The sequence below is a fragment of the Schistocerca serialis genome, chromosome 9 (genome assembly GCF_023864345.2).
Source record: "Schistocerca serialis cubense isolate TAMUIC-IGC-003099 chromosome 9, iqSchSeri2.2, whole genome shotgun sequence".
Lineage (NCBI taxonomy): Eukaryota > Metazoa > Arthropoda > Insecta > Orthoptera > Acrididae > Schistocerca > Schistocerca serialis.
Genome location: NC_064646.1, coordinates 339,420,366 through 339,440,800, shown reverse-complemented (window position 1 = coordinate 339,440,800; position 20,435 = coordinate 339,420,366). Strand labels below are relative to the sequence as shown.

The 20,435-nt window shown below is 45.0% G+C and overlaps 1 protein-coding gene across 1 annotated transcript in view; it reads right to left on the bottom strand.

The window, feature by feature from the left end:
* LOC126419604 (uncharacterized) overlaps window positions 1-20,435 on the bottom strand; it is a 1,338,018-nt gene that overhangs the window by 436,833 nt on the left and 880,750 nt on the right. Inside the window, exon 8 of the mRNA XM_050086792.1 lies at window positions 8,167-8,196. Coding sequence (XP_049942749.1) covers window positions 8,167-8,196 — 30 coding nt within the window. The remainder of the gene's footprint in view (window positions 1-8,166; window positions 8,197-20,435) is intronic.

Sequence of the window (20,435 nt, the reverse complement as noted above, 5' to 3'; positions counted from 1 at the left end):
TGTATGTCACAAGCTGTTGCAGGAGGAGAAAAAAAACAGTACTACAACTGCAAATTACAAATCAAATATAAGTAAAGAACCATTTTTATCACTGACTAGTACGTAAGTTCAACATGCACTCCGTCACAAGCAACGGTTCTCTCACAACGGTTAGTTTCCTGATTCGAAAACTTTGTTGTCTGTTCGGTTACCTTCCCTCATGAGCAAAGCAATTTTGTATTCTGCAGATAGAAAAACTGTCAGTCATTTCGACCATGTTATGTACGACTAAATGTTTTACAACAAATTACCATTTATTTTCGTATCTTCAAAGTTATTACCACTACACTCACTGAATTTCTTCATTCACCGGAGCCCTTGTCAGACTGATTTTTTTGTTCCTCCAAATGCCTTCTTGCAGCTGTATGTCAGCGCCACCCCATGGAAGAAAGTAACAAAGAAAAGTCACTTAGGGCAAGACCAGCGTTAAACGGAACTGTACGTAGCAGACTGATGACTAATGCAGATATTCAGTCAGTGCAAATTTGTGAGATAAATTGTTGGAGCGAGCCGCGATGTCAGAACCAATTTAAGGCTCGCCGTGTCAGACGATTAGCATTAAGCGCCTTTGCGGTGTGAGACAGCCCTCACTGTATGTACAGTTTCCAAATATCTGAGACACAAACATCACACACATCAACATTCCACTCGAGATGAATTCTTTACACACAGGGCTCTCATAGCATCAGAGGGATTGTCTGGAAGCATTTATCCATTGCAATCCCTCGACAGAGATTGTACCTCCAAATTACTTGCCACGATCTTCGGAGCAACAGCTTCAAGGCCAACTGATTAAGAGCTGTGGTAAACCTGGCAGGAGCAGTTCGACTCTCTGCCACCCTTCAAGTACGCCCAGACGCAAACACGACGGCGCGCACGTCCTCGCCTGTTGCCACAGGGCCTCTCTCTGCACAGCCCGCAGTACTTGCGAGACGCGCCTCGCGTGACAGCGGGATGTTCTCGGCTGCCAGGCATATCTCCTGACGGCGGATGCTGCTTTAGATCATAGCTAATTGACAGGCACTCAATAAAGAACAGTGACATGTCTTGTGGTATGTTTCGAGGGTATACTGGATATGCATATCATCATATCTATCAGTAAATCGTATTTGCATTAATTTCCTTTTGTCTCTCTTCTGGAATGTTCATGTGAACATGTGTCATTACATATGTAAATGCTGTTCACGGTGGCTATAACGAAGTTAATATATGTACAGTTAAGTTAGTTACGCGTGCCGTAGATAATTTGCACGATCTGTATCAAAATGATGTGAAACGAGTTTGTCTACAGGGTATGTATATATGATTAGTCTGTGCGTATTGTTACATGGTGGCCATTTACAGAAAACTGAACAGTGTATTGGTTGAAATTTATTAAATTAAAATATTTCAGTCCTTGTCACTACCCATTTTACAAATGAAACATAGAGTTGCCAACTAAGTTAAAATTGTGTGCCGGACCGTGAGTCGAATCGGGAACCTAAAGTGTGTGAATGCGGATCGTAAGTCGTGCTTGAGTAGCTCAGTCGGTACGGCACTTGGACGCGAAAGACAGAAGTCCCGGGTACGAATACCGGTCCGGCATACTCTTTTAATCTGCCAATCGTATAAGCTCATACTCCGCTGCAGAGTAGAATTTCGGTCAGGAAAGCAAACTACTTCTTACTGTAAACACTTGCTAACACTATTTTCGAAGTGCATATCAACACGTCTAACTTTAAATAAGACGAATTTTTTTTGTCTCTGATCTGAAATGCAAATGAAAAGTAGTAAGTACACATGTGAATGCTGTCCTTAGCAGTTAAAACAATTTTTTTTGTGCAAAGGGTGCAAGGTGGCTATAATTTTGCACCTTACAAGCACTTATCTACATACTTTGCCGTGATTTACAACCGGAATTTGATACGTTGTACATCGTATATTTGAATATTTAAAGAAGACTAAAACTGTCTCGTACAACTTGTAAATAATTGTTGATGCTTATTGCATGAAGGTGATGGATTGTCTTTATTATCCAAACGGCGTAATGAATGATTATGTAGGCTAGCAGAGGTCGGAACACCAGTGAAAATGAAACAGCAGGCGTAACTCAGGCCCTGGGTGGAAAAGCCCGCACAGGTGTGTTGGTCTGATTAAAACAGGAAGTATCCCAAGACAGATGGTCAGGGCACCTGAGCGCTGAAGCACATTACAGCGGTGGTCGGCCGGTGCTGTAGTGGGGACGGAAGGAAAACCGGATAATTCTTCGGAAACTCTGAAAATGTTGAGGCAGCAGAGATGGACGAGGACGCGCTACCGCGGAAATCACGCAGGCTGTGTTATTTCCGAGGATTTTTACTCTGAGAAGCGTACCATTGTATGAGTAGGTATTTCCTTGTAAACTTCCTGCACTGGACGACAAAAGTCTAAAATATGATTGGTCTGCGTTCGGAGGAATCTGTAGAGAGAGAGAATATTCCGTGGTTTCGAGAATATTATTCGTCTTCTGCAGTTACGGGGAGAGGAGCGGAGCTTTGCTGGGAAGCCAGCGGTGGAGAGAAAGAGGTCTTCCGTTCTGAACGCCCGTGTTTGACCATCCCTCAGTATGAAGTTTGTTAGTACAGATGGACTTGCTGTCTTTGCTCTCAGGAGATTTTATATTTCGACGGATAGGCACTGTACTGTTGCGAACTTATATGATTCTGGACTTCGCCTCCGGGTAGGGAGTCGTCGTTGAGTACGCAGTGTTCAGTGATTGAGAGTATTTCCTCTGTCTATACTCACGTAGAGACGTTATCTGAATTCCGCCCTTGTGGCTGGGGGTTCACGTATCTTGTCTGTAGCACAGAGAGAGCATAACACGGTATTAGATTATACTAGTTAGAGGACCGCCTTCTACCGTCCTAGTGTTTGAAAGAGTTTTATTTTGTGGCTGGAGTTTTCCATCGTCACAGACATGTACGAGAATCATCACTCCGACGCACCGGACGCAGTACATACGGTGATATTGCTAATCGCTTTGGTATATTAGAGCTATAAAGCTAAACAGTTGTGATCACCTAAGTTGTATTTCAACTGGGGTTGCACACCACTGTAGATTATCTTTGAAAGTATTGTCTTCTAGTGTCTGGTATGTAGATGTCAGTCATCTCGCGTTATTTATGTTAGATCGCGTAGCCAAAAAAAGGGGGGCAGATTTGGGCCATTTGATCAATCATATTAGTTAGGAAATTCATTTGTATCTCTTTATGTCCATTGGACATTGCTATACAAACATTTGTAATATATAAAAGGGTTTTTAATCTACAATAAACGTATACGCAGAAACTACATTTATCATTTTGTAGTTACTAGTTTCCGTAACTATTCATTTATGTTTATGTTGTAATTAATATGTTTAAGAGCAAGAAGGAGGAAATAATATCGCAACTAAGAGATCATAAGATGTGCTTCAGGGGGTAGTCAGTAGTCAGACAAGACCAAATCTTCATTTTTGCGATCAGTATTTTCTGTTACGCACATTTAATTTTACACCCGCCTGGAGTAGCATCTTGGAAGGGAACTGAAACTAAAAGTGACCCACATGAACTTATTGCGTCAAAGCAGGTAAAATGTGTAACCAGTTGAGTATTGTTGTTATAATCATGTAAGTTTCCGATATTCCTGACAGTATTGTTATTGTGGTTGCAGTGTTATCCGTGACGTACGAATAGTCATGCAGTCATTGTAGATAAACTACTAAAGAATTATGATTATTCAAAAACACTAATAATACTAAAATAACTAGAGCGTACAAAAAAGATCAGGGGAATATACAGGGTGGTCCATTGATAGTGATCGGGTCAAATATCTCACGAAATAAGCATCAAACGAAAAAAACTACAAAGAACGAAACTCCTCTAGCTTGAAGGGGGAAACCAGATGGCGCTATGCTTGGCATGCTAGATGGCGCTGCCATAGGTCAAACGGATATCAACTGCGTTTTTTTAAGTAGGAACCTCCATTTTTATTACATATTCGTGTAGTACGTAAAGAAATATGAATGTTTTAGTTGGACCACTTTTATTTTGCTTTGTGACAGACGGCGCTGTAATAGTCGCAAACGTATAAGTACGTGGTATCACATAACATTCCGCTAGTGCGGACCCTATTTGCTCCGTGATACATTACCCGTGTTAAAATGCACCGTTTACCAATTGCGGAAAAGTCGATATCGTGTTGATGTATTGCTATTGTGATCAAAATGCCCAACGGCCGTGTGCTCTGTATGCTGCTCGGTATCCTGGACGACATCATCCAAGTGTGCGGACCGTTCACCGGATAGTTGCGTTATTTAAGGAAACAGGAAACGTTGGCCCTCAAAATAATTTAATTTTTATTCTGAAGAAGATACCATTATTGGCATCGAAACCAAGGTAAACTAAAAAAAATTTACCTTGCAACTGAAGGCTGAGTTTCTTATTGTCTGAACAATTCACGGTTGTTGAAGCGCTAAATTATGTTAAAGATTTGTAAAAAAAGACATCGTCTATCACGATATTCCAAAACTCCGAAGAACACAGAGGAATGTTTCATGTTTGCTTCTAATTCCCTTTAGCAGGCAACACTGGAAGCACCAATTAACTCTTTCATTCAACGTGTGGGCCAGCGTATCACTGCCCACATTCACCACTTCGAGCTTCTTTTAAGTTCGACCCCTTTTTGTGCTCACAGTAAATTATACTACTACAAAACAGTTTTAAAAAATTACCCGTTTCTGCTCCTTATTAAGTGGAATATTGTGTTAACGTGAACACATTAAACGTTAATGAACAGGTTGGTTGACTGAATGACCGTTATGCATTTTCCTATCGTTTCCGTCTGTTTACTGTCAGCTGCAGTAAGTGAACGAGTTTAGTTATCCCGTGTACCTGCAATGTGTCCTACTATCGGAGAGTCGAAGTCATTTTTCCGTTACGTTTATAGTAACATCATAATTAACTGAATGGTGTACTGTGATATGTTTTCCAACGAGTCTTCAGAAGAAAAACTGCATTACCGAATAAAATTATCAGGCACTATTTAGAAAAGACATATTGCTGTTGATATCTTTGAAACGAACGAAGTTGCAAGAAAGTTAATCATACTGGGTAAGGTCCCCCGTGATAGCTAAACAACATTTGCTTGATACATTTTTTATTTTGTTTCTGAACAAAAGGCTGCTTAAGGTTGTCAAATAGTATACATGCACTAAGTTGGGAGAAGCTGCAGGAAACGATTCCTCAAAGGATAAGGAACAAAAAAGATCATATTGACATACGGTCAAAAATGGATGCCAAGGATGATGCACAGACTGGAGATAGAGACAAGAAACGCTGAACACTGTATAATATGACGCCGGCACCAGCACGTCAGATGACTCACTAGCACGAGGTATCTCAGGCGACCGTGTGGAAATTTCTCCACGGCAGCTGCCACTATCCGAATCACTTACGACGCGTGCAGACTTTTTACCCACGAACTTACCTCCGCAGCGATGGTTTTATCGCTGGTATGTTGCAGAAACCACCGCTGTGCTCTGATTTCTGTCATTCATCCTATTCACATATGAATTTACCTTAAAGATGGGCGACATCATCATCCGCTGTAATACTCCGCACCTGGGGGCTACGGAGAATCCTCATGGGGTAGTGATTGCAACCATCACCATCGGTTCAGCCTGAATGTGCGTGCGGAGACTATTAACGACGGCCTGTAGAGCGCGAAACTACATTGTCAAACATGTTTTATTTCTACCTTCAAGTAGGTGCCCGTTATTATTTATGCCATAAACAAAATCAGGAGTCGTCTCATCCATGGCCTTCTTCACATAAGAAACTGCAGTTCAGCATTATTTTTACCTTAAAGAAGTTGATGTCAATAGTAGGACAGCTGCGCTTCATTTCACACGTCACATTTATGAAAGATCGTCACTGGTTGCTAGAAGAATAGAAAAATTTGTTGGAGTGATGAAGAAAATCAAAATGGTTGAAATGGCTCTGAGCACTATGGGACTTAACAGCTATGGTCATCAGTCCCCTAGAACTTAGAACTACTTAAACCTAACTAACCTAAGGACATCACACAACACCCAGTCATCACGAGGCAGAGAAAATCCCTGACCCCGCCGGGAACCGAACCCGGGAACCCGGGCGCGGGAAGCGAGAACGCTACCGCACGACCACGAGCTGCGGTGATGAAGAATATGGTATACTTGTAGTAGGTATGAGGTGCTAGTGCCTATAAACTATCACGGAGATCGTGGAGTCACAGCGTGGTCTTGTTTCTCGCAGAGGCGGCTATACGTGTTGCCATAACGGCACAGTGTTACTAAGCGGATCGTATCACTTACCTGTAGTCTACTAAGACACGCTGTGTAGCCAAGAGATCGAGCTCCTCCGATCAATTTTGCAGCAGCTGTTGATTTGTTAGTAACAAGACAGGTCGGAGTGATTGGAAGAAAGATGGCAGCGATTTTGTAACATAATTCACCACTTGGTTGAAAGCAGTTGAATGCCTTCATGAAATGCCTCGAATGACAGGACGAGGCATCCTCATTGTTCTGCCATACTCCAGTGATTAACAGATATTCCGACGGGTAATTTCAACCTCAAGGATGCTTCGTTGATAGGCTGCCTTCCATTAGTCGCTACAGAATTTGTTGCTGCAGTACGGAAAGTAATGTCGGAAGACTCATGCATCTAATGCCATCACATGTCCTTGAAGACTGCGTTAAAGCGAGTTAACCTGATCCTTTGAGGATACCAAATTCCTTGACAGGGAAGCAGGGAGCACATTCTGCAACGTCGTACTACGACACGTAAAAAAAAAAAAAATAAACAAATAAATAAATAAAATCGAACAGGACTCATCTCGTTATGTCTCCCGCTAAAAAAGCCAAGCTTTCAACTATTCCAATAAAGTTATAATGAAGTGGCGACTGTATGAATTCGTCAGTGTACCTTTCACAGCCATTAGATCGTGATCTAGAAACTTAACATCAGGATTGATGGTCACGAAGTCAATGAAGTTAAGGAATTCTGCTACCTAGGCAGTAAAATAACCAATGACGGACGGAGCAAGGAGGACATCAAAAGCAGACTCGCTATGGCAAAGAAGGCATTTCTGGCCAAGAGAAGTCTACTAATATCAAATAGCGGCCTTAATTTGAGGAAGAAATTTCTGAGGATGTACGTCTGGAGTACAGCATTGTATGATAGTGAAACATGGACTGTGGGAAAACCGGAACAGAAGAGAATCGAAGCATTTGAGATGTGGTGCTATAGACGAATGTTGAAAATTAGGTGGACTGATAAGGTAAGGAATAAGGAGGTTCTACGCAGAATCGGAGAGGAAAGGAATATGTGGAAAACACTGATAAGGAGAAGGGACAGGATGATAGGACATCTGCTAAGACATGAGCGAATGACTTCCATGGTACTAGAGGGAGATGTAGAGGGCAAAAACTGTAGAGGAAGACAGAGATTGGAATACGTCAAGCAAATAATTGAGGACGTAGGTTGCAAGTGCTACTCTGAGATGAAGAGGTTAGCACAGGAAAGGAATTCGTGGCGGGCCGCATCAAACCAGTCAGTAGACTGATGACCAAAAAAAAAAAGATCGTGATCTGCAAAAATATGTATGCTGTTTGACTAGATAGAGTCGGTGGATGCTGATATGCGGAACAACGTCTTCAGTCCACAAGTGAAGACTGACTGAAAGAATGGAAATTTTCTACGATTGGAACCTCCTGCCGATATTGGACAACGTACGTTGCCATTTACTAAGGGACACTTGAATGGCGGGAGAGAGCGGACGACAGTTCGACGAGTGGTTTCGGAGAAAAAAATGGACGGCTGCATCGACATTAGCAGAAATTATTTTGAGACTAAATATCACTACGTCAAAAATTTGCAAGTAATATTTGTAGGAACCTCGAGACGTCATAGGATCACTAGCACAACCTTTGGTCGCATGGGGTCAGTCCTGTCCTGTTTGACTGCCCCAGATGGACGCCACATGGCAGTCTATGAGCCGAGAGAAAGCAATCTGCAGTGCAGACAGACTGGACGGTAAGCGAGTCGCTTCAGCATCTGCACGTCTGATTCAGCAGCAGGAATGTCGACTTACCAAATGTGATCTCTGTGCAGTCCAGGAAGCCTGCAACAGAAAGAGAAATACTCTTGTCAATACGCGCAGTCAAATTCACATTCTATGTAAGCAAGCGAGTTAAACCAACATTGTCAGCGCGACACTTTGGTGAAAAATGGCTCCAACTTGAGCCACCCGAGTATACCTAACGGATAGGCTGTGCTCCAGTCACTGTCACAAATACAGGAGAGGCGTCTGTCAAACGTTAATGAGGCTAAGTGTATTAATTTGGGAATATTTGAGGCTAAGAGTCTGGACAGACAACTTGGATGCTATTGGTGGGACAGTCAGACAAGAGATACTGGTCGTCATTTGGGCTCCAGTAAAGCCGCAAAGAGACGCGAAATCAGTCATCAGTTCTCATTCCGATACACATAGACTACTCGATCGGGAGGCATATATAATTCTGCAGAATACAGTTATGTTACGCACATACAAGACTTACGAGTATACAAAGACTGCCAAATGATTCAACAGACACTACACTGTGAAATTCGTCTGTTTGGAATCCTTTATATTAGGTAATTAGCAGACAGTCACAAACATTTAAAAAATAAGGAACCTAGTTCTTCGTTTCCTTTATTAGAAGAACTAGCTCAGGATGACAGCGCTTGCTTGATGGCTGGACGTGGATTCTACTAAGGGTATTGTATAGGGCGTTTGTTTCACTCATTTCACCCAGTGGGCGTTTTGTGTAAACAGATTGAAAGGCAAAAGAGGTTGACGTTCGAGTGACTTGCAGTGCAACTGTCTAGAACCAGTACTTAGCCTAAAGATGATAACTGCAGTCAGAACATCAGTTAAGGCAGTCTTAAGAAACCGAAAGCGGTTAGAATGAGAATAACTTATGTACAAAGTTGTTTGCAAAATGGTTCAAATGGCTCTGAGCACTATGGGACTTAACATCTGAGGTCATCAGTCCCCTAGAACGTAGAACTACTTAAACCTAACTAACCTAATAACATCACACACATCCATGCCCGAAGCAGGATTCGAACCTGCGACCGTAGCGGTCGCGCGGTTCCAGACTGAAGCGCCTAGAACCGCTCGGCCACACTGGCCGGCAGTTGTTTGCATTGTCTAGTAATTGTGAGTCGTTGGGAAAGTGTGGGATTGCTGATTCACAAATCTGGGCTATGATTCTCGGTCAGCCGAAGTAATTTCTATGTTACTTCATGTGATTTCGAAGGTTGCCAGTGAGCGACATTGCGCAGTGATTTAGCACACAGGACTCGCATTCGGTTCAAATACACCCCCGGCCATCCATATTTAGGTTTTCCTAACAGCTCCCGGCAAATGCCTTTGAAAGTCCGCGGCAGATTTCTTTGTCCATTCTGAACAAAACAGTCCCAGCTCGTCGTCCGCCTTAATTTTCGAAGAGTGGCTATACTGATTTGCCTACGCATGCAATGCACAGCGGCACCGTCGTTCGGCTTCCACGTTTAACTGCTGCGACTCCCTCCTCCCCTGCAGTGTACTGATTCGTTCGCGAGTTGGAGGAAGGCAAGAGCAGTCGACCGTAAACTTGTTGTTTAAATGCAGTATCCGGTGAACGAGCGCTGCAGTTTTATGGCCGCATTTGAAAAGCATCAATAGGAATCAGCCGTCTCTTACTGAGCTCGGGCCAGACGTCGAACAGATGCGATCGCGCACTATGAGTAAAGGTCGATATTTCATGATATACGAGATGGGGCGCCGCTGGGGACGGAACAGCAAGTTTTCGGACTCCAATCACGCCCTTCGGCAGAGCCAAGTGCCACCATATGTGTGACGATCCGCCTAGCACGGTACGTGCCTCGCCCTGGCGGCCCTCGTGTTTTGGTTTACTAGCGCTCCTGCGGCAGGCCGACGCGGCGCTGCCAGCCCAAGCGGCGCCTCCCCCTCCCCAATTAGCCAATTCGCAGGCCGCCGCCGCCGCCGCCCACTGGCCGCGGAGCGCATCCGCCAGCCCACAACACCCACAGCGGCGGCCGACACTTGCCGTCCGACGACCGGCCGCGACCAGGGGCGTTCGGAACCTCCAAGCTTTCCACTGCAACTGCACTGCGGTAGTTTTGAAACGGAGGTCTTACCCCACGTTATGATATAATTCTACTGAATTCACCGCTCTCTTTGAAAGTCAGTCATCGATTTTAAGCAGTTTATCGATATCTGTGCGATTACTTCCGACTGTGCCCTTTTTATGGGTTATAATACGAGGGTCACTCCAAAAGAAATGCACACTATTTTTGTAAAAATATAGTTTTCATTTTGCATGTGTGAAAGTTTTACAGTGTGTAAATACATCCTTCCCGCTTGTTTTCAAACTTAGTTCAAACTGTTCCCGTGAGTGGCGACGTCACAGCATGTCTTCAAGATGGCTGCTACACTTGACGTTCGTCAGAAGCAACGTGCTGTCATAGAATTCCTGTGCTGTGAAAACCAGACAATGGGAAACATCCACAAGAGGTTGAAAAAGGTGTATGGAGATGCTGCTGTCGATCGCAGTACAGTTAGTCGGTGGTGAAGCAGGTTACGTGATGAAAGCGGGCACGGCAATACTGAGGATTGTCCTCGCAGCGGCACGCCTCGTACTGCACACACTCCAGACAATGTGTAGAGAGTTGACGAATTGGTGACTGTTGACAGACGCATCACACTGAACGAATTGTCACGATACGTTGGGATAGGGGAAGGAAGTGTTTGCAGAATACTGAAAGTGTTGGCGTTAAAAAATGTTTGTGCCTGGTGGGTTCCCAGGATGTTGACAGTGGCTCACAAAGAAACAAGAAAAACGGTATGCAGCGAACTTTTGCAACAGTACCAGAATGACGGAGATGAATTTCTTGGAAGAATTGTGACAGGTGATGAAACACGAGAGACCAAGAGGCAATCAATGGAGTGGTATCATGCAAATTCACCCAAGAAAAAAAAAAATAAAAGCCTCACCTTCTGCTGGTGTTTTTCGAAGGACAGTTGCTTGTGGACATCGTGCCAAGTGGAACCACCATAAATTCCGATGCATTTATGACGACACTGAAGAAACTTAGAGCTCGACTTAGTCGTGTTCGACCACATCGGCAAAAGCAGGATGTTTTGCTGTTGCATGACAATGCACGGCCACATGTCAGTCAGAAAACCATGGAAGCGATCACAAAACTCGGATGGACAACACTGAAACACCCGCCTTACAGTCCTGACCTGACTCCATGTGACCATCATCTCTTTGGGAAACTGAAAGACTCTCTTCGTGGAACAAGGTTTGAAGATGACTGCCTTGTGCACGCTGCCAAACAGTTGCTCCAACAGGTTGGTCCAGAATTTTACCGTGCGGGTATACAGGCGCTGGTTCCAAGACGGCGTATGGCAGTTGAGAGGAATGGAAATAATGTGGACAAATGAAAATATTGTTCCTAAAGGATGTATCTACACAATGTAAAACTTTCAAACGTGTAGAATAAAAGATGGATTAAAAAAAATTGCATTTCTTTTGGAGTGACCCTCGTATAAATTTTCGTGATGTTAAAATTGGTTCACACCTAAAGTAAGAGACACGTTGCTTGCAATTATCCGTCTTTTTGCATACAAATAATTTTTCGTGTTTTCCTCTGTCGTCATCGTGCGATTAAAGCATTCACTTCTGAGTACCCTCTTAGATATTAAGTTTAACGTTGCTAATAGATTTGCCTTATTTTGACCACCTCTTATTCGCAGTCAGATAATAGGGTTCGTACAGGATAACATCCATTAGCTAAGTCTGATATAAAAGCACTGAGCCATTTGTTCCTCGACATGTTGAAAACCACCTTTCGAAACAACTAAGCTATCCCAGTCTAAGTAATAGGTCAAGCATTTGAATGCAGAAGGTTAATATCAAATGAAAGATGATGTTTTAATTGACAAGGACTCAATAGCAATACCTGAAATGTATTTGCAGCGACGAATAGAGACAAGCATCAACTGTATAATAGAATAACGACAACGAAAATTTATAACGGACTGCGACTCGAACCGCGTATTGGGAGCGGACGCCCTACAATTAGGCTACCCCAGCAAGACTCACGGCCATATATCGTCAACCACGTATCAACAAACTGTACTCGTACATTCATTGTAGATATTCCCGTGCAGGGGAGACATTTTAAGTGAAAGTCGCTTGCATGCATTTCGGAAGGCACTTCACATCGGAATTCGGAATAGCGTACACACAGCAATGTCGTATCGCCGATAAGCATACATCGACAACTTTCCAAACGCATACTCTTCACAAGATGTTATTGGAGATTAGCACACAGCAACTAAATACTACCCTAAACGATTTTTTCACCTGCGTCGAGATGACTGGGTGCTCATCATTTCATCATCATCATCACTGAAAAGTGGCGAGACTGGACTGAGCAAAGGTTGGGAATTTGTATGGGCGCTGATAACCGCGCAGTTGAGTGCTCCACAAACCAAACATCGTCGTCACCTAAACGATTGACCCGGCAAGATAAACATCAGGGTTGGAGTCCCTGTGCAGCACACGCTCACTGCCGAAGGCATAACACACTATAACTATAAATGAAACCTAGTGCCTGGCACAACCCATCAAGGACCTATCATCTCATCATAAGTGCAACAGAAGACCTCACTAAACTAGCATCCTAGTTTTATATGTACCAACAATAGCAATACGTGTAACAGCTTGATCGAATTACAACCACTTTCTGTGACAGAATCCAACGTTTTCAGTCCCCTCTGCAACATATGTGGTGATTGCGCCTTCAAAGGGCAACAACACCATATTCTCTTATAAAAGAAGCGAAACCACAGTCGTCCGAGGAACTGCATACACTTATATTTTACGGTGGGTCTGGTCGCAGCACATCAACTCAATTGCCCAGCTGTACCCTCCGAAACATTCGCAAACTGGTCTGCATCCCTGCTGTGGAACAAGCCGCGCTGTACTCTGCACACAAGTTAATGCTATGTTGCATTTAAGAGAACGCTGAAATAGTTTCTTTCGTCAATATCATATTGTTACCTAAGAACGTAAAATATATGGCCAGCCGGCCGAAGTGGCCGCGCGGTTCTGGCGCTGCAGTCTGGAACCGCGAGACCGCTACGGTCGCAGGTTCGAATCCTGCCTCGGGCATGGATGTGTGTGATGTCCTTAGGTTAGTTAGGTTTAACTAGTTCTAAGTTCTAGGGGACTAATGACCTCAGCAGTTGAGTCCCATAGTGCTCAGAGCCATTTGAACCATATATGGCCATTTCTCTGTGTCAAACAGTGAAGTAAATGCTCTTATCGTCTCCCAGATAAGCGTTTCTCTTTTTCTTCCTCGTCAGTCATTTTCTTTTCCCTTTCTCTTTAATATACCTATTTCGATTACGCTTCTACTTTGCTCCTTTCTCGCACGTCTACTGTTCCCAATGCCCATAGTACAATGTACCTCCCTGTATTGTGCTTTTGTTATTCTACTGTTCAAAACGAATTAAAATCGTCTTTTTTCCTATGTTTTCTCTATAGCTCGTATTGTTCCATACTACGTCACAACTATTTGCAATTGTTGGATTCCGTATTAATGTTAACTGCAGAGAGAGAGAGAGAGAGAATGGGGGTGGGGGGAGGGAGCGTGGAGAGAATAGGGGAATGGAGAGAGAGGACGCAGACAGACAGAAAAGGCTTACCGTCCTGGTGACGACCGGGTCACTGGAACACAAATTCGAATGGAGTAAGGACGGGGAAGGAAATCGGCCGTGCCCTTTTCAAAGGAACCAACCGAGGTCTTTGCCTTACGCGATTTACGGAAAGCACGGAAATCCGAAATCTGGATGAGCGGAATTAAAGGCTGTCCCAGCGAATGCCAGAGCGGCGGCTGCCCACTGCGCCTCCTCGCAGACTGAGTTGCAGCGCCTGTGGGAAGGTGAGGAGGGTAAATATAGAACACGAGCTGGGATTTTGCAAAACTCCGGCCATGTGTAATTCATGGCGTGTGCGAGCTGGGGCGGCGACGCGGGCGCGGCCAGGGCCAGCCGCGAGTGCCAAGTCGTGCGGCCGCCGCGCGGCGTGACCGCACTGCCGTCGCCACCGCCGCTGCCGCTGCCGCTGCCCCTGCCTCGCCCACCCTACCTGCTCTACGTCTCGCTCCTTCACACTTCTCCTTGCGTGTATGGTTTGGGATTTACGAGTTTTTCACATAGTATTACCGGCATCTCACCGTTGTCAGACCCACTTAAAGTACAACGAAAAAGGTCTACAAAATGTGTCTGTAATGAGAGAATTTGTACAGAAGTTCTCCATCCGAAACATGCGATTACTCTTGTCTGAACGTTTTCCTACAATACTGTAATTCAAATTTTTTTCCAAGTACCTTATTCTGAGAAATCTAAACACTACAATTATCATCGCGTTTCCTTCGTAAAGTGAAGTTGGCATAAGTCAGTAACCCTGACAGTACGGACACATTCAGTCGCCAGTGGTCTATGTTCTCTTGCATGGGCCTGCAGACACCAGTACCATCCACGTTAAACACCGCTGCCTTTCGCGTACAGCTTAATGTTCTTCAGAAATGGTTAAAATGGCTCTAAGCATTGTGGGACTTAACATCTGAGGTCATCAGGCCCCTAGAACTTAGAACTACTTAAACCTAATTGCCCGAGGCAGAATTCGAACCTGCGACCGTAGCAGCAGCACGATTCCGGACTGAAGCGCCTAGAACCGCTCGGCCGGCTTAAAGTTCTTCCGAAAGGCGAAAATTCGCTTCACGGACGCTTTCGTGACGCTGATGTCACTTGGCCCGATGGTTTTCTGCTGATGACCGACCGTGCTCAGTTTTCGTGCATATGGTGGTTTCTTGTGTGAGAGGAATTTTGAGCCATACGCGCAGAAAGGTGTACATCAGCCGTGTTGATGACACATTAGATCATTCGTCCTTGCATGTCGAAAAGGCAAAGTTGAATGCGGCAACAGCTTAACAGCATCTATGGCTCGGTCCCAAACTTAGTTTCACGTATAAGTGGTCATAATTGCAAGTTAGTACCAAAGAGAAAAACTAGGCAGATGGAAGAAATGAATAGCAGCTTAATGTATAATTCCGATTGGGCTACGTGTCTCAAGAATAGGGTGGGTGTGAAACGCAGTAGCGTATTATTGCCGTGAAAACGTCTCTAGTCCCGAAAAAATTTATTACATATTACTGAGAAACAGTCTTGACGAAGGTGGGCCATCAAGATGGTAACTGGATGCTTTTACGGACCTGCTGAGCAGCTGCTGTACAATAATGTTTCAGAGAAATCTTAAGAGAATATCACACACAAATTTTTTACCAGTGTTATTGTAATAGAGGATGATTTCAACTTTTCAGCCATAAACTGAGTAACCCGTATGGCTCAGACTGGTGTCGGGGACAGGCATGCGTTCGTGGTTACTGTAAATACCTTTTCTGAAACGATTTTCTGCTGTCAGATAGACCCCAACCGTTCGATTCAGTTACTGTACAGGAGGGAATCAGTTACCATAAAACTTTACAGCATCAATAGCTACATGTATCAAGGGACAGGATAGGAAAATAGAAAAATATTTCTGCTTAGGAAGTGCAACATTCAATATCAAACATTTATCCCTGGGAGGGTATGAATAAAATTCAACAGAATTGTGGAATAACGTTTAGACAAATATGTACCACATTAGGTGGTGCATAATGGGAAATATCCGCCGTAGTACAATAGCCGTGTTAGTAAGATGCTACCGAAGAAAAATACCTTTGACGCAGAGTTAAAGGATGCTCAGTCTCGTTGACCAACAAAAAGCGAACGAAGTCAAACTGAGCATAAGGAGAGTAATGCAAAACGGGTTCTATGAATTCAAAAGTAAAATTTACATGTACGATTGGACGAAAAATGTTAAATTTGTTTTTGGAGGGATTTCGCTTTGAGCAAAACACAGTTTTATCTTTTCTTTCATCTCGGTGGAACCCTGCCAACAACAAATTTATTTCCAAAGAAACACAGACACAATTGCTTCAATCTTTCTTTCGCTTGTGCCTTAGTCCCGCAGTTTTCGCAGGGTAGGCATTGTTACAATCGGATTTGGCATCGTTAATTGAAAGGGGTGGCCGGATGCCCTTCCTGCCGCCACCCCATACGCCCTCAGGACGGAATCAGTGTACCCCAGCTGTCTTCATCTAGTGTAAACCATGACAGAGTGCGAACGTGTTTCAGATGTCTGTGAGTCGTGTAACTGAGGCGGGATATGGGGAGCAGTCCGGTATTTATCCAGTGGGATGTGGAAAACCGCCTAAAAACCACATCCAGGCTGGCCGGCACACCGGCCCACGTCAGTAATTCGCCGGGCGGATTCGATTCGGGCCCGGCGCGCCTACCCGAGTTTGGAAGTAGCGCATTAGCGCTCTCGGCTAACGTGGCGGGTCCACAAGTGCTTCTATCGCAAGGTGAAAAATTTGAAGGAGGTCAGTAGACCAAAATCTTCTACACCTTCGCTGAGTGATCATATTAGCACCGAAAGAGAAGACAGCAGAGAGAAGTCCGAAATACCGAATACAATCCTTCGTAATTGTTTCATCGCGTAAGATTTAACATGGTTCCCCCTTTCATTCATTGCGTGAACGCAGAAGCGACAGATATTGATGTAACTGAACGCCGAGTACAAAAAAACTAAAAACAATAAAAATGGAAATGTGATGAGACCTGAATGGATACATGTTAGGTTCTATATACATACATCAATAAAAGTTTTCATCACCTCGGGGTTCCCAGAACTCCTGAAGATAGACGTGGGCTGTTGATATTGTATCACAGACACAGTCTCTTTGACTGTCCAGAAATGTCACTAACCCCGCCCAAGCATGTAAACAACCATGCATGAGCAGCACCTATCAGACGGAGGGGGTCCGACAGCCGATCAGTTCCAGTCATTCTACTAGGAAGGAGGTTGTTGCCTAGACGGTTAATACCGCGGTTCGATCGTGTCTGCATTGTTACTTTGCGCCAGAAAGGGCTCTCAACAAGGGAAGTGTCCAGGCATCTCGAAGTGAACGAAAGTGATGTTGTTCGGACGTGGAGGAGGTACAGAGACATAGAAACTGTCGATGACATGCCTCGCTCAGGGCACTTAAGGGCTACTACTGCAGTGGATGACGGCTACCTACAGATTATGACTCGGAGGAACACTGACAGCAACGCCACCATATTGAATAATGTTTTTCGTGCAGCCACAGGACGTCGTGTTACGACTCAAACTGTGTACAATAGGCTACAGAATGCGCAATTTCACTTCCGATGTCTGTGGCGAGGTCCACCTTTGCAACCACGACACCACGCAGCGCAGTACAGATGGGCCGAACAACATGCAGAATGGAACGCTCAGGATTGGCATCACGCTCTCTTCATCGATGAGTGTCGCATATGTCTTCATCCAGAAAATTGTCGGAGACATGTTTGGAGGCAACCTAGTCAGGCTGAACGCCTATGACATACTGTCCAGCGAGTGCAGCAAGGTGGAGTTTACCTGCTGTTTTGGGGTGGCATTATGTGGTGCCGCCGTACGACGCTGGTAGTCATGGGAGGCGTCGTAACGGCTGCACGATACGTGAATGCTATCCTCCCGACCGACAGTGCAACCATATCGGCAGCTTATTGGCGAGGCATTCGTCTTCATGGACGACAATTCGCGTCCCCATTGTGCACACCGTGTGAATGACTTCCTTAAGGATAACGACGTCGCTCGACTAGAGTGACCAGCATGTTCTCCAGACATGAACCCTATCGAACTTGCCTGGCATAGATTGAAAAGGGCTGTTTATGGACGACGTGGCTCAACAAATGCTCTGAGGAATCTACGGCGAATCGTCGTTGAGGAGTGGAACAATCTGGACCAACAGTGCCTTGATGAACTTGTGGATTGTATGCCACGACGAATACAGGCATGCATCAGTGCAAGAGGGCGTGCTACTGGGTATTAGAGGTACCGATGTGTACAGCAATCTGGACCACCATCTCTGAAGGTCTCGCTGTATGGCGGTAAAACATGCAATGTGTGGTTTTCATCAGCAATAAAAAGGGGGGAAATGATGTTTATGTTGATCTCTATTCAAATTTTCCGTACAGTTTCCGGAACTCTCGGCACCGAGGTGATGCAAAACTTCTTTTGATGTATATTATTTGAAGGAACTCACTCCCCTTGTGGTACTAGTTGTAATCTGATGCTTTCGACAGGAATTTAGAAACAAAATTTCATTATTAAATAGCCTTACGTAAAATTATTACGTATAATTTTGTAGCGTAGTGTTCGGGTCACAATAATTAATAACAGAAATAAGCTTGTCGTTGGTCTTGTTTCGGTCTTCAGTCCGGAGAACTGCTTGATGCAGCTCTTCACGATCGTGTATCCTGTATTAGTATCTTCATCTCTGAGTAGCTACTGAAACGTGCTTACTGTATTCATCTCTTGGTGTCCCTCTACAATTTTTACCCATCACTCTTCCTTCCATTGCCAAACTGAATGTGTCCTATCTACGGATTCTGTCTTTTGGTCAAGTGGTGCCATAAACGTTTACCCCAGTTTGTTTTGAACTAGCCATCTAATCTGTAGCACTGTTTTGTAGCACCACTCCACAAAAGCTTGCATTATCTTCTCGTCAGAACTGCTTACCGTCTACGTTTCTCTTCTGTTCAAAGCTACCCTCCAGACAAATAGCTTAGAAAAAAGCCTCTTAACAATTAAGTTCTTAGATGTTAAAAAATTCCTCTTGTTGAAAAATGTTTTTCGTGCTATAGCCAGTCTGAAATTTATGTATTCTCTACTTCGTCTATCGTCATCTATATTGTTCTTGTTGGAACTTTTTATTGGAGATAGCTATAATAAAGTTGTTGGATCACGGTGGTACGATGTGCGTGATCACGCCTCTGACCTGCTGTAGCGATCCACGATTCCGCTCTCGAGTGGTTTTCTACATACCCTAAGGCTACGAGAGGCATGACAGCTCACGCAAGAAAATTCAGGTTCATTTTACCGTATCAGAGGGGAAAAAAGAGATGAGGAGGAATGAAAGAGCATCGGATGTTGCGTTTCCGGGCGGACGTAACGGTGCACGGAGCCAGCAAACGTCCGCTATGGGAACAGGGAGTCCCGCTTTCCCGTCACACTTGAGTATAATACAACTATCGAATATATTTTTCGTTGAAAAACAGAGATGAGGTGCGGAGGTCGAGGGAGCCCGACGTGAAAGAAGCGTCAGGTGGACGCAAATGCGGCGCGGCGCGACAGGGCGCAAGGTGCGAGCGGAGCTTCCCGGGCACGGGCTCGCTTTTTTGCTTTAATGACAAAAAAGCGCGGCCCCCCTAAGTAGCAGACGTGGGAACCGCGCCGCCGGCACCCAGCTCCGCCGGCCACACAATGCCCCGGCGAGGCGCGCGCGCGCCCGTTTTTTACTTCGCCAGAAAACCAGAAGAAAAGCGCCGAGGGGGGAAAAAACGGGGTCGCGCAGACAGCTGGGTCCTGCAGCTTAAAAAACCGCTCCGCGAGCTTTCTTTGCGGAAGAAGCGTTAGGGGAAGCGACGTTACACGGGGAGACAGCGCAAGTGAAAGGACGGGGAAAAAACGGACACGAGTGCCGGAATGAGGGGCTCCCTTTTTTGGGGAGCAACACGCTAAATTGGCGGATTTCTCGGCGCCCGTATGTCGCCCGCGGCCGTGGGAACCGCTCGCCTGCTCCGCTAATTCCCGGAGTATCTGCAACCGCGGCCAGCCTCCACCTGGACCGCGCATTCGCATTTACATGTGATGCGCGCCACAAAGAAAGCGCGCATATTTTTTTAGCAGGAGGGGATTTTTTTGAGCGGCTAGCAGCCTGTTTCTCACGTTTTCGTCCCCTGGCGGTTGAGCCCCGAGCGAGACAACGATCGCGGGTGGGCGCGCCTGCGCAGTGCGAGTTCGCAGACGCAGCGCCTACCGGCCTCCGGAAACAGAGGAACAGAGGTCCGCTCCCAGCGCAAAACACAAAGTATGCCAACTACTCTGTACGGTATCACATAGTAGTTACACAGAATTCCTTGAACGCAGGTCTCCGTGTTTACGGGATAGAGTCGTGATCTCGAAAAAAGGAAGGTCGTTATTTCGAGTCCTGCCTCCCAGGGGCATGGGTTTTAAATGTGCCATTACAACATCCCCCCCCCCCCCGCCCCCGCTCCCCACGCACACACACTATAACTAATAACATATGCGATGTCTTCGTACCCGCGCGCGTAAGGTAGAATGAAAATAAAAA